Source organism: Parasteatoda tepidariorum, chromosome 3, assembly GCF_982258835.1.
Source record: "Parasteatoda tepidariorum strain Cologne lab strain chromosome 3, Ptep-v5.0, whole genome shotgun sequence".
In the NCBI taxonomy this organism is placed as follows: Eukaryota; Metazoa; Arthropoda; class Arachnida; order Araneae; family Theridiidae; genus Parasteatoda; species Parasteatoda tepidariorum.
In genome coordinates this window covers 62,897,072-62,909,396 of record NC_141757.1, presented here as the reverse complement: position 1 = coordinate 62,909,396, position 12,325 = coordinate 62,897,072, and the positions used below count along the sequence as shown (strand labels likewise).

General features: G+C 28.9%; 1 protein-coding gene across 1 annotated transcript in view; it reads right to left on the bottom strand.

Moving 5' to 3' along the window:
* Positions 1–2,903, bottom strand: part of LOC107443450 (SEC14-like protein 2) — a 51,688-nt gene extending 48,785 nt beyond the window's left edge. Inside the window, exon 1 of the mRNA XM_043040812.3 lies at positions 2,644–2,903. Coding sequence (XP_042896746.1) covers positions 2,644–2,687 — 44 coding nt within the window. The 5' untranslated portion in view covers positions 2,688–2,903. The remainder of the gene's footprint in view (positions 1–2,643) is intronic.
* Positions 2,904–12,325: the final 9,422 nt, after the last annotated feature.

Below are 12,325 nucleotides of genomic sequence, written 5' to 3'. Positions count from 1 at the left end.
ATCAATACATTTTCTTCACTATTCAAACAACAAATGTTTTTTTCAAACTTCAATTATTCTTTTTGTTAACTAATAACTAATTACCATTGCTTAAAGAAAGGTAATCAACTTTATGTATGCGTAGCAGTTATGCAAATACGAAACGTTATTACATAATTCACGTATAACTCATACCAGTTTAGTTATAATCTACTCACATTATTTCAACACACTTTCTTCACTATTCAAACAACAAATATTCTTTTCAAATTTCAATTATTCTTCCGTTGAAATGCTCTGTATCGTATAGAACTCAAATTGTAGCTGAATAATGTAAAATCCATTTAAAAGAAATCGGCATTTCACTTGTTTAAAAAATATTATCTTTGATAACCACTTTTAAAAAAAACAATAAAAATAGTTTTGTTGTGAAGAAACAAATTTTTCTTTCTTTTAACTACACAGCTGATTTGATTGAAAATCATCTTATTATCCTCACTAGTTGTATGCATTACTTATTCATATAACCTAATTTAAATGAGCTACTATTATACAGAAAGTATATTCACAATATTTATTTTACAAAACATAAAGTTTTAAATAGCATTTAGTACTTTTATTTATTATACCATATTGAAGCTGAAAGTTTAGTCTCAGAACGACCCAATTTAGTTCATGTCCAAATCATGCACAATTCCTGTAATTCACATTTACTTCCTGCAAGGGTATCCTATGTAACTTAACTGCTTTAATGTGGAATACCCTAAGGGTTCCTTAATTTTTTGCTTGTCCGAAATAATAACTTCCTTTAGAACTTTTTATCTGTATATTTATCTTCCCATTTATTAATGCAAATTCTATGTTTGCAGTATGGTTAACGGATTCATTAAATGGCTCGTAATAATTGAAATTGCATTTTTTCATCAGCTGTTCACATACTTAATCAAATATTCATAATATTTCATTAGGTTACTGTTTAAAAGATATCATGTACAAGATTTTAAATATACGCTTGTTCAGATTGCTTGGTGAAAAAGTTTTGAAAATAACCCAGTATGTCTAATAATCCTTTGGCATACTGTTGACAAATAATAATTATTTTTATATTGTGCAAAAACTAGTTAAAATAACTCTTAAAAGCATTAAAATTATTTTTAATGTGTATTGTAAAATTACTATACTTTATGATAATGACATTTAAAAAAACACACATGCACAATGTTAGTAATAAAAACCAAAATTATACTGTATTTTAACCATTTATTTGGTAATATTTACGTTTATATGGCAACGATTTACCCCAAATTCTGGTTTTTAAAATTATATTACTTTTTACCCCACATTTGGTGAAAAATACAAAACAGAAAAGTAAATTTAACCGAATAAATGGTTTTTATGCCAAGCTCAAAGATATCATAATAAAATTTCCTAATTCTACCACATTTACTAAATTTTATCATATAAAGGCATTTTTATTATGAATATTGTTATAATATTACTAAAATCATTTCTCAAGCATTTCGGCAGAAATTACCAAGCTTTTGGTGTTCCCATAAAGCCAGAAACACGGTAAGTTTTACCATATTATGGTAGTTTCGACCATATTTTTTTTCTTAGCGTAGTTTGTATTGATTAAAGTGGTAATGTTATTTAATAATACATTTGATGTTAATGTCACTTTTCGCGTATTTCGCTACTCAAATTAGCTACTTATACGTAAACCTCGTGTCTCAAAAGTTTTGGGCACAACTAGCTCGTGTATTCAAAGGTAACTCCATGATAAAAGTAATTTATACAAATTATTTATAGTTTTTAACAATGACGAAATTTTCTGAATCATAAGGAATAAAAAAGTTTGCATCCTCTTAAACAGAATAACTTTAAATGACAGAATCTAATGTTTAAACAAAATCGGTTAAATAACTTTTTGAAAACAATGAAATAGCTTTTTAGAAATTCTAAAGAACTGTTATTCTCAAGGTCTTATATTATTATTTATTTGAAATTTTAAATTACAACATTTCTGTACATTCAAATTCAAATTATGTTCACATTATGCGTAATATTTTTATAAGAGAAAACTACTGTATGAACAAGTATTTTTCTAATTCTGAAATTTATAATTCAAACAAATACTATTATTATTCTTAGAAAAGTTGCAATAAATTCTCCTTCATTTACTGAGTTTAATTATATTTCGCATATGTATAATAGCAATGTTCATTAAGCTTTTATTTATGTTAATTTGTCTAGTATACTTGAATAAAAATGGATTTATTACAAATTGCAAAAAATTAACTTACCAAATGGATTGAAAATGGGATTTTTTAAAGAATTTTTTCCCCGATTAAACAGAGTATAAAAAAATTCCTATTTATATTAATAATAATTGCTAATTTATATTGATTTTCTATAAAATTCTCTCACGTGTTTATAATTTCTTGACTCATGACAAACACAATTCTATCTCATTGTAAGTACCCGATTAAACTTAAGCGTATATGCTTATTTCAATTATTCCTAAAATATTTAGAATAATTTTCATGCAATCATGCTTGATTTTGTATAATTTTTAATCAATTCACAATCATTCAATCAATCAATTCACGTGGGGCAAAGCGTGGCTACTTGTTTGGATAAACAAATTAGAATTGAAGAACTTACCGCGATTTTAAGAAAGTTTTTCTTTTTTGAAGAATCCCGTTCATGATTTCGATCTCAGTGTTAACACAAGAAAAGAAAGATTTTTTGGACAAGCGTTTTATTTATAAAAGGCATTCTGCAGGTAAAATATTGTTGCAAAGCATAATTGTCTGATATTACATTATAAAAATGATTCTTGCGAACGTGACCTGGTAACGGAAAAAAGAGGAAAAATTTAGACGAAAACCACGCGGTGCATTATGTTTAGCTTAGGCTTGGGGACGATAGCGCTTATTAAAAGGATATTATATTACCAAGGTCATATCTTCTCATATTGTGTCGCAGTTGGACACTATTATGTGAAAAACTACTTTTTTAAATTGCACTATTAAAATCCTATAGTTTGTTGATTTCCATCTAAAGTGGGGAATTTCCTTTTTTAATTCTTCCAATTATTGTTGACTGCTAATCTCAGACAAACGATGAAAATATTGCTGCTATTACCAATATGTATTTAAAGAAACGATTCTTTTTTATTTATGTTCCTAAAAATTTGCACAAAATTCAGAAATAAATTTTATACATTTATATTTCTGTTTAGATAAATAACTCAGATAAAAGAAGAAGTTAACAGCTCTTTGCATCTTATTAAATCGTTCCGAAGCTAAAGGGTTATACTGCTTAACTACAATGGGCAAAGTAAAATAAATATTTTACAGTCATAAAAATAATAAAATAAGCATATGATAAAAATATAAAATTTAAAAAGCAATAGAACTCAATAAAGTGACAGAAAATAACTCTGAATTGTAGAGTACGCAAAAAAGAAAAGAAAAAAAAAAGACGATCCTAAACAACTTTTGATTTAATGATCGAATTTTAAACGTATGACTTCTGTAAAACTCCTTTTCTCAGGAACTATTCCACCTATTTCGCTCAAATTTTTTATTTCGCCATGTTAAATGGGTCGCATTCATTTAATCGACAATCATTTCATCGACAGGCCATTTCATCGATACCACTTCATCGACAGACCATTTCATCGACTGGGTCATTTCGTCGACAGGCCGTTTCATCTACAGGGTCATTTTGTCGACATGGTCGTTTCATCTACAGGGTCATTTCGTCGACAGGATCATTTCGTCGACAGGGTCGTATCGTTCCAAACTTATTACATCGACAAGTAATTTCGTCGACAGGATCATATCTTTGCCAAGGTTATACCATCAACAGGGTCATTTCGTCGATATGGTCGTTTCATCGACAGGGTCATTTCGTTGACAGGGTCATTTCGTCGACAAGTCATTTCGTCGACAGGGTCGTATCTTTGCCAAAGTTATAACATCGACAGGGTCATTTCGTCTACATGGTCGTTTCATCTACAGGGTCATTTCGTCAACAGGGTCGTATCTTTGCCAAAGTTGTTACATCGTCAAGTAATTTCGTCGACAGGGTCATATTTTTGCCAAGGTCATAACATCGACAGGGTCATTTCGTCAACATGATCGTTTCATCGACACCACTTCATCGGCAGACCATTTCATCGACTGGATCATTTCGTCGACAGGCCGTGTCCTCGACAGGGTTATTTCGTCGACCGGGTCATTTCGTCGACAAGTCATTTCGTCGACAGGATCATTTCGTCGACAGGGTCATTTCGTCGACAGGGTCGTATCTTTCCAAAGTTATTACATCGACAAGTAATTTCGTCGACAGGGTCATATCTTTGCCAAGGTTATACCATCGACAGGGTCATTTCATCGACATGGTCGTTTCATCGACAGGGTCATCTCGTCGACAGGGTCATTTCATCGACAAGTCATTTCGTCGACAAGTCATTTCGTCGACAGGATCATTTCGTCGACAGGGTCATTTCGTCGACAGGGTCGTATCTTTCCAAAGTTATTACATCGACAAGTAATTTCGTCGACAGGGTCATATCTTTGCCAAGGTTATACCATCGACAGGGTCATTTCATCGACATGGTCGTTTCATCGACAGGGTCATCTCGTCGACAGGGTCATTTCATCGACAAGTCATTTCGTCAGCAGGATTATTTCGTCGACAGGGCCATTTCGTCGACAGGGTCATTTCGCAAACAGGGTCATTTCGCAAACAGGGTCATTTCGTTGACAGAGGTATTTCGTCGACAATATTAAGAAAAGATTATTTCGTAGGCAAAGTCATGCGCAATTTTGTATATTTCTGATGAAATTTTTTGAACCTAGCCTGATACAATATCTCAATAGTATGTTGAAGTTGCCAAAAGAGAAGCATTTTATTTGAAAATTGCCTACTCCTTTATTCACATCACGTTGCAAAAACGAAACACTAATTGTATTTTACACTTTTAAGTTGTATATTACACAATTTTTTTCTAGTCATATTAAACACATTTATTTCTAAGATTAATTTTTAATGTACATTATTATAGATTATCATCGCAAAAGCAATTGCAATAACTATTCTGAATGATTCTAGATGTAGGGAGCGAATTACGGATGAAATTAGGAAGGAAAAAAAGACAGTATATTATGAATCTGTGAGATAATGAAACCATGTGGTCGATAGGTAATTTAAATGACAAGGTCTTTTCGTTAACTGGTCATTTCAGCTGCAAAAATTCTCTGTCGATAAAAAGGAAATTATACTTATATAATGTTCCTCCTCTAGTGAGTAATACGCATTAATACAGTTTAAAATCTTGTGAAAAGAAAAAGAGAAGGAACAAACTTTTACAATGATAACAATAGTGATTACAAAGAATTTAATCCGAAAAACACAAATCTTTGAGATAGTTATAGTTATTAAAATTACTTATTTTATCAAACATTTATATATTCCCTCTGTTTATATATTTATTTTTTCAAGCTCAATTGATTTTTTTTCGTATGCAAGTAATCGTTAATTTTGTTTCTATTGACATATTAATAAAATTTATATATTTATATATTTGCTCTTTAAAAAAATATCGATATAGTAAAAAACAAACTAAGTTGTATGAGTGTCTATTACGAAGGTTGAGCGAAGTGAGCAAGGGCAGAACTTGCTAGTAGTATAAAAATATTGGAAAATATGCATGTGGGAAAAAATAAAATGAAAATCCAACTTGGAAAACATATTGGGAAATATTGGTGATAAAAAGTTTTGTTCTAACCCTTTTCCTCATGTCTTTGTCAGATATGCTGCTGAAGGGGGAAGTTTCTGACAATTCTTGTGAAATTTAAATTAAATATTATTTGAAACAACAATCTTGCTCTCACATTTTCAGTTAATTTTATTATTTATAATCTAATTATTTATAACGTTTTAATGTTTAATATATATTTCAGCCTATGTGTTCCTCAAATATGTATAAGTTCTTTTACCTTATAAAATAAACTTCGTTAATGTACAGAAAAGTAAAGAAAAAACTCACAATGACTCCACATCCTCGGTATGTGATACAATCCAAATGATGTAAGAAATGGTTCCAAATCAGAGGAGGGGAGGAAACCTGTCTAATTGGTTTTTAAGATTTAAAACATTTGGAAAAAAAATACGCAACTTATTACGATATAACAAATAAATTGACTTTTGAGTTCATAATTGAGGAGAGTTATTCATATGCATGTGATTTTATTTTCATTAATGTTTAATTACTATAAGTTTAACAAACTTATTTTTTTACTCAAATATTAAAATGTTTTTCTTTTCGATTTGCCAGAGAATAAAAAAATTTTTAAATTAATAAAATTTGCAGTGAGAGTATATATTTTAAAAGCGAGCACTAAGGAAAGTCCTTTAAAAAGAGTAATCGGAAATGGAAATGTTTTTAAACATCATGCTTGTTATGTGTAATGAAAAAGAAAAAGAAATGTTAATTTTTGTCACCAAAACGAAAAAAATAGGGACTTTTGAATATCGATCGAAGTTTAATGGAAATTTTGCCCTTGTTGTTTTCGCCATGCGTGAAAATTTTTATAAATTTTTGTAACATTTTTTTAAACTTGATATTTTAAATAGACGTATACATTTTTTATTTTAATTTTTTCTACATTTTAGTTTTGAGCCTCCTGGCTTGGTCAGGCCGAAAATAATTCAAATTTTGATTGGCGATAAGTTGTGCTAATGGTGGTCAGAAAGCGTTTGAAAATTGTGTTTTCATCCTGTACAGAAAATCAGTTAAAAATTTGAACAATTAAACTAGTCAAAAATTGGTCAAATTTTAATTGCAAGATTTTTCTTTTCTTTTTTGCAGAGTAAGAGCTATTTATTCTTACGTTTAAATTCCAGGTTTGATTTTTTTGTTCATTTTCTTTTAAACAAAATGTGTCTAATTTAAATCCTACAAATAAAAAACGAATTAATTCATCATTTATTTACTACTATTATTCTTCTTACTAAATTATACTATTATAATAATTTAGTTATAATAATTTAGCTATAATAATAATAGTATAATACAATAATAGTATAATTTAATAGTATTAGATTAAAATTTAATGTTTAATACTATTATTGAATTCACTATTCATAGAAAAAACATATTTTGTGAAGAGCAAACACTAACACGTTTTCAACGTTACACCTGTGTTTCTAAACATTGTTGGTGAGGTGAGTAGCACTTTAAATATTGTAAGAGTCTACAACCGCTTCGGTAAATACCTAAACTGCATTTTTGCGTTCCTATAGTTCTTCGAACACTCGAATAGTGGTAACTAAGACTAAGTTCGATTGTTCGAATAAGCATATTCCTGTCCCAATGTTAAAGATGCTGAATAAAAAGTTTAAGATTTCAATTAAAGGGAACATTAAGAAATTACATTTCCACCATAAAAAAAACCTAGAGTTTTTTTTTTTTTACTTATGCAGATATAATTATTAGGTCCATGATTATTTTCATTTCTGTGAGAATTCGACTAAAGTCTATATTTTTGTTAAAATGCGTGTAAAAATGTTGAAAATTTTTACAGCAATAAATTTAGCTTTTCCCTCCTTGAAATAGTGCCTAAATTTTCATTGTAATACATTTTTATTACTTCTAATTCTAAGAATATCTTATTTTACTAATTTGATTTGCTATTAAAAATAATTTGATTGCTAACGTCACATTATATTAACTGTTAATAACCATAAAGAATTTTACTTTAGTTTGAAAATTAAATAATAGCGTTTTTCTAATTAATAATAAAATATTTAGATTAAATCTCTAAAATAGTTTCAGAATTACGCATCAACGAAATGATCCTGTCGACGAAATGACGCTGTCGACGAAATGACCTTGTCGACGAAATGGCACTGTCGATGAAATGACTTGTCGACGAAATGACCCTGTCGATGAAATGAACCTGTAGACGAATTGACTTGTCAGCGAAATGACCATGTCGACGAAACAACCCTGTCGAGGAAACGGCCTGTCGACTAAATTACCTAGTCGATGAAATGGCCTGTCGATGAAGTGGTGTCGATGAAATGAACCAGACCCAAGTAAAATTGCATACTTTAAAATGATGAACAAAACTATATACCTTACAATTCAAAAAGTTTTCGACTATTGTTTAATAAAATAATAAAAAATAATAAATATTTACTAAAACATATTTTTTGCATTTATCTTTAGATAAACAAATTTTATACTTCGGTGCAAAAATTGTTTGATTCCCTTAAAAAGTTCATGAGATATGGAGAAATTTTAAATAAGTTAAATTAACATTAAGAGGTCCAAACTTCGGACCGCTCTCCTGACCGGATTATGGGGACCATGTTTCGCAAATTGCAGCTATCTCCTATAATTTGGTGATGAGAAATCCGAACCCGCTGAAAAAAGGCATGCACGAAAACAATTAGGGGAGAGTCGGGTAGCTCCGCCCAGCGGGTACCCCCGCCCACTGTCAATTTCATATGTATAGAATATTTTTTCAAGTCAATGGGCCATTGGACATTAATTGTTATATTAAAAAAAAGGTTATTTTCAAAGTTTCAAGTATTTATGCAGCTGTTAACATGGTAAACAATAGTTTTAAAAATATGTTGAATACAGTATTCATGAAATTAAGAAAAATTGGGTGAATGTTTCGATTAAACTTCATTTTAATACTAAAAAAATTATTTTTTCTATACAAACAGCATTAAAATTAGTAGTCTTAAGTTTAATTTGCACAAAGAAAGAAGTTTATATGTGAAAAATTGTTCGAGTAATTACAAATTTACAAAAAAAGTGGATTTCGGGTAGCCCCACTCACATGATTGTCGGGTATCAACGCCCAATTTTATTTCGTTGATAAATGTACTATTGCAAAGATTATTACTTTATTGCTTCAAATTTGAATGTTATATGCATTTTTAACAACAAATATTATTGTTATTAAATGATTGTTATTAAATGATAGAATTCACTAAAAGTATATAAATATGTAATAAATAAAATAATTTTGAGATAAAAATGATAAATGAAGTTTATCTATTGTCAATACATTGGTCATTTTCATTTACACCTGAAAAAACAGTCAAAAAACATAATTTTTGTAACTGGGTGGGGCGGGTTACCCGACACATATTGAAAAGAGCTGAAAAACATGTTTTTTGAAATTTCCATTTTTTTAATGTTAAACTATTCTTTTTTTGGTTTATTCTTTTTGCATTATTTAATTAGATGATAAAATAATAGAAACATACAAAAATGTTGATTATTACTCAATATTATACAGAAATATAAGCAATACTCCTTAAGTGGGAGGGGCTACCCGACTCTCTCCTACGTAATGTTAATAAGGAATCACAAATACTATAAAGGTTATGTGTTGTTACTGATGAACAAACTTGGAATAAAACGTTTAACACCAGTCAATCTCTACATAAACTTCTGGTAGTGCCATCTTGTGACGAAAGGCGACAACTTATTTGTCTACCCAATATATATATATATATATATATATATATATATATATATATATATATATATATATATATATATATATATATATATATATATATATAAAGTTTTCCTTTTAATTTTTAAATTTTTTATAATATTTCTAAGAAAAAGCTTTAAAAAGTTTCGAAAAATTGTTATCTGAAAAATTTATTTAAAAAGGAACTTGAAAAGTTTTAAATTTATTCCCCAATTTTTCAAAACGCATATTTTAAATTATCATTTGCGAATTGGTCTCAAGATAATGTGATAAAAAATATTTTATATTATTTTTTATAAATTAATGTTAGTGTTCATATAAATATGAGTTGTTGCGTATTTCAAATATTTATTTCTATTTAAACTTTTATAGAAATAAATATTCAAAAAAATTCTTTGATAGGCAACGTAAAAAAAAAAAATTTTTGCCAAAGATTCACTAAAAATATACAAAAAAGCAGTTAATTTTTATAATATTGTATATATATATATATATATATATATATATATATATATATATATATATATATATATATAGGAAACTATGCCCGAAAATGTCGTCATGTGCAGCTAGGGGTGCTTCCCTATTATGAACTGTTTCTTTGTGTGCCTTTAGATAGGTCACAAAGAGGGAAGTGCTTCTAGCTGCCTTATGATGGCGTTTCCGGGCACGAGTTCCCCTTAAATTTCAATCCTGATGATGTCCCTTAACTCCTCTAGAACTTTATTCGCAACATTTACGCGATCTTCTGTTATAGATAACTGTTTTTAACTTGAACATTTCGACAAAAAGTAGACAAGAAACTTCCTTTAAGAGAGCATTTGTAGCTTTAAAAGCAGATATTTTAAATATTCACATCCGAAATCGGCAAGGTCAATATTTACATAAACGTAGCAAAAAATTTGCTCCCCGGTGAAATTATTTAGGGAAGATTTATATTCAAATTCTGAAAAGAAGTATAGGTGATTTTGTTGAAACTGTGAAATTCGAGAATAAAGAAATTGTAAATTTTAATCTACTCAGTATCGAGTATTATTAAACATACTTTGGTAACACACTTTATATACGTGATGAAACAATTAATTGTTTTGTTAGCTAGGACAAGAAGAAATTTAACATAATAATTTAAAAAGGAAAGTAGTAGCAAGGGATTATTAAAAAAATTTTAAAAATAGTATTCTGACTAAATCAAGTTAAGTTTAATTACTTCATAATACATTGCTTTTTTTTTTCTTTTTTTTTTTTTTTTTACTTAATCGTTTGATGGAATGTTGATTATAAAATAAAAGCTAAGGGAGAGAAATGAATTGGAAAATGAAAAATTGGAATCGGAAAAGAAAAAAATGGCTCGGGGGAATAATTTAGGGGTTCCGAGAACTAAAAAAAAAATTTTACCAACCGTGATTTCCATTTTTATTCCATTCCGTTTGATTTCCATATATTATTTATTGAATATTTACGTTATTTTAATTAAATTATTTAATCGAAATGCTTGTGAAAACAGGAAAGCCAAATTAGAAACAATGCTTTTTTCTAATAACAAATAATGATGAATAATGAAAAGGATATGCAATGGGATACCTGCAAGTGACGTAGTGTGGGTATAGCGATCCTGATTGGTTGTTGAGACGTGGCATTTGTTTACGTTGGCAACTATTCTTTCCGTTCAAATAAGCCAAGTCCACCAGCGACACATTCTATATTCTTTCGCAACAAATTCATCTCTTTCACTATATATTTCTTAAACACAAAGACAGGCACGAAGCCATCTAGAACATAAACAAACTTATTATTCATCAATGTTGCCAGGTACACAAAACAAAAATAAATCTCATTTACAATAAATTGCATAATCAAACAATAAATTTAAGTCAAATAAAAGACGTAAACAAGAGAGAATTATAGTTTCACGAATTCGATGCGCGATACTTCATATTTAAATAACTTTACTTTAATTAACATTCTAACTTATGTAGTGAAACTTAGCTGAGCATTAACACGCCATTTTGCTTTGCATTTAACACGCCATTTAAAAGATCAGCTGGCGCTGACGACATAGATCACATATGTGGGTATTCGAGATCTTTTTCTTGTTTAAGTGTAAGTACCTATTTGTGAATAATTGCATTAATATTAGCATGGAATAAAAATCATCGACTTTAAGTTAGTTTCTCTGATAACCATTCCCAACCTTTAACCTTTTCCTTTTTTTTTTCAATGAAAACCATATTTCAGTTCATTCATTTGCAGTTTCCATCAATTTAAGAACTAGATAAGGAAATCAAATTAAGAATTATGCAAGATGACGCTCTCGACCTGTGAATTTAACTGCCTGACATAAAATCCAATTTTAAAACTATTGATGAAATGCTGTGATGAGAAAGTTCAATTCATTCAATTACTAAATGTTTTAAAAATAATTAATCAAAGTTAAATCATTGAATATTTTCAAAATTATTAACAGTTTTTTGTTGATTTATACATTCACAGTTGTAAATAAAATTTATTTATCAAACCTCGAGGGTTCTACCAAAGGAAGGTTGATCATTTAGGGTTCCATAGCCGAAAGAAATTAGGAACTGCTACGCTATTTAATAAGCCATAGATCTAACGTGCTTCATTAGCTCGACAATTTACTTTAAATTTCTTACTTATTCAGGTAGACTCTGAAGTATTATTTTACTTATTCAAATTGGGCTATTCTTCAATAAATAAATATACTTTACTTAATAAACTTAATATAGTAAATATAATGCTTATATTAGGGGGACCGGTAAGTAATGTCATTTCGGTGCATTTGATATTTGTTA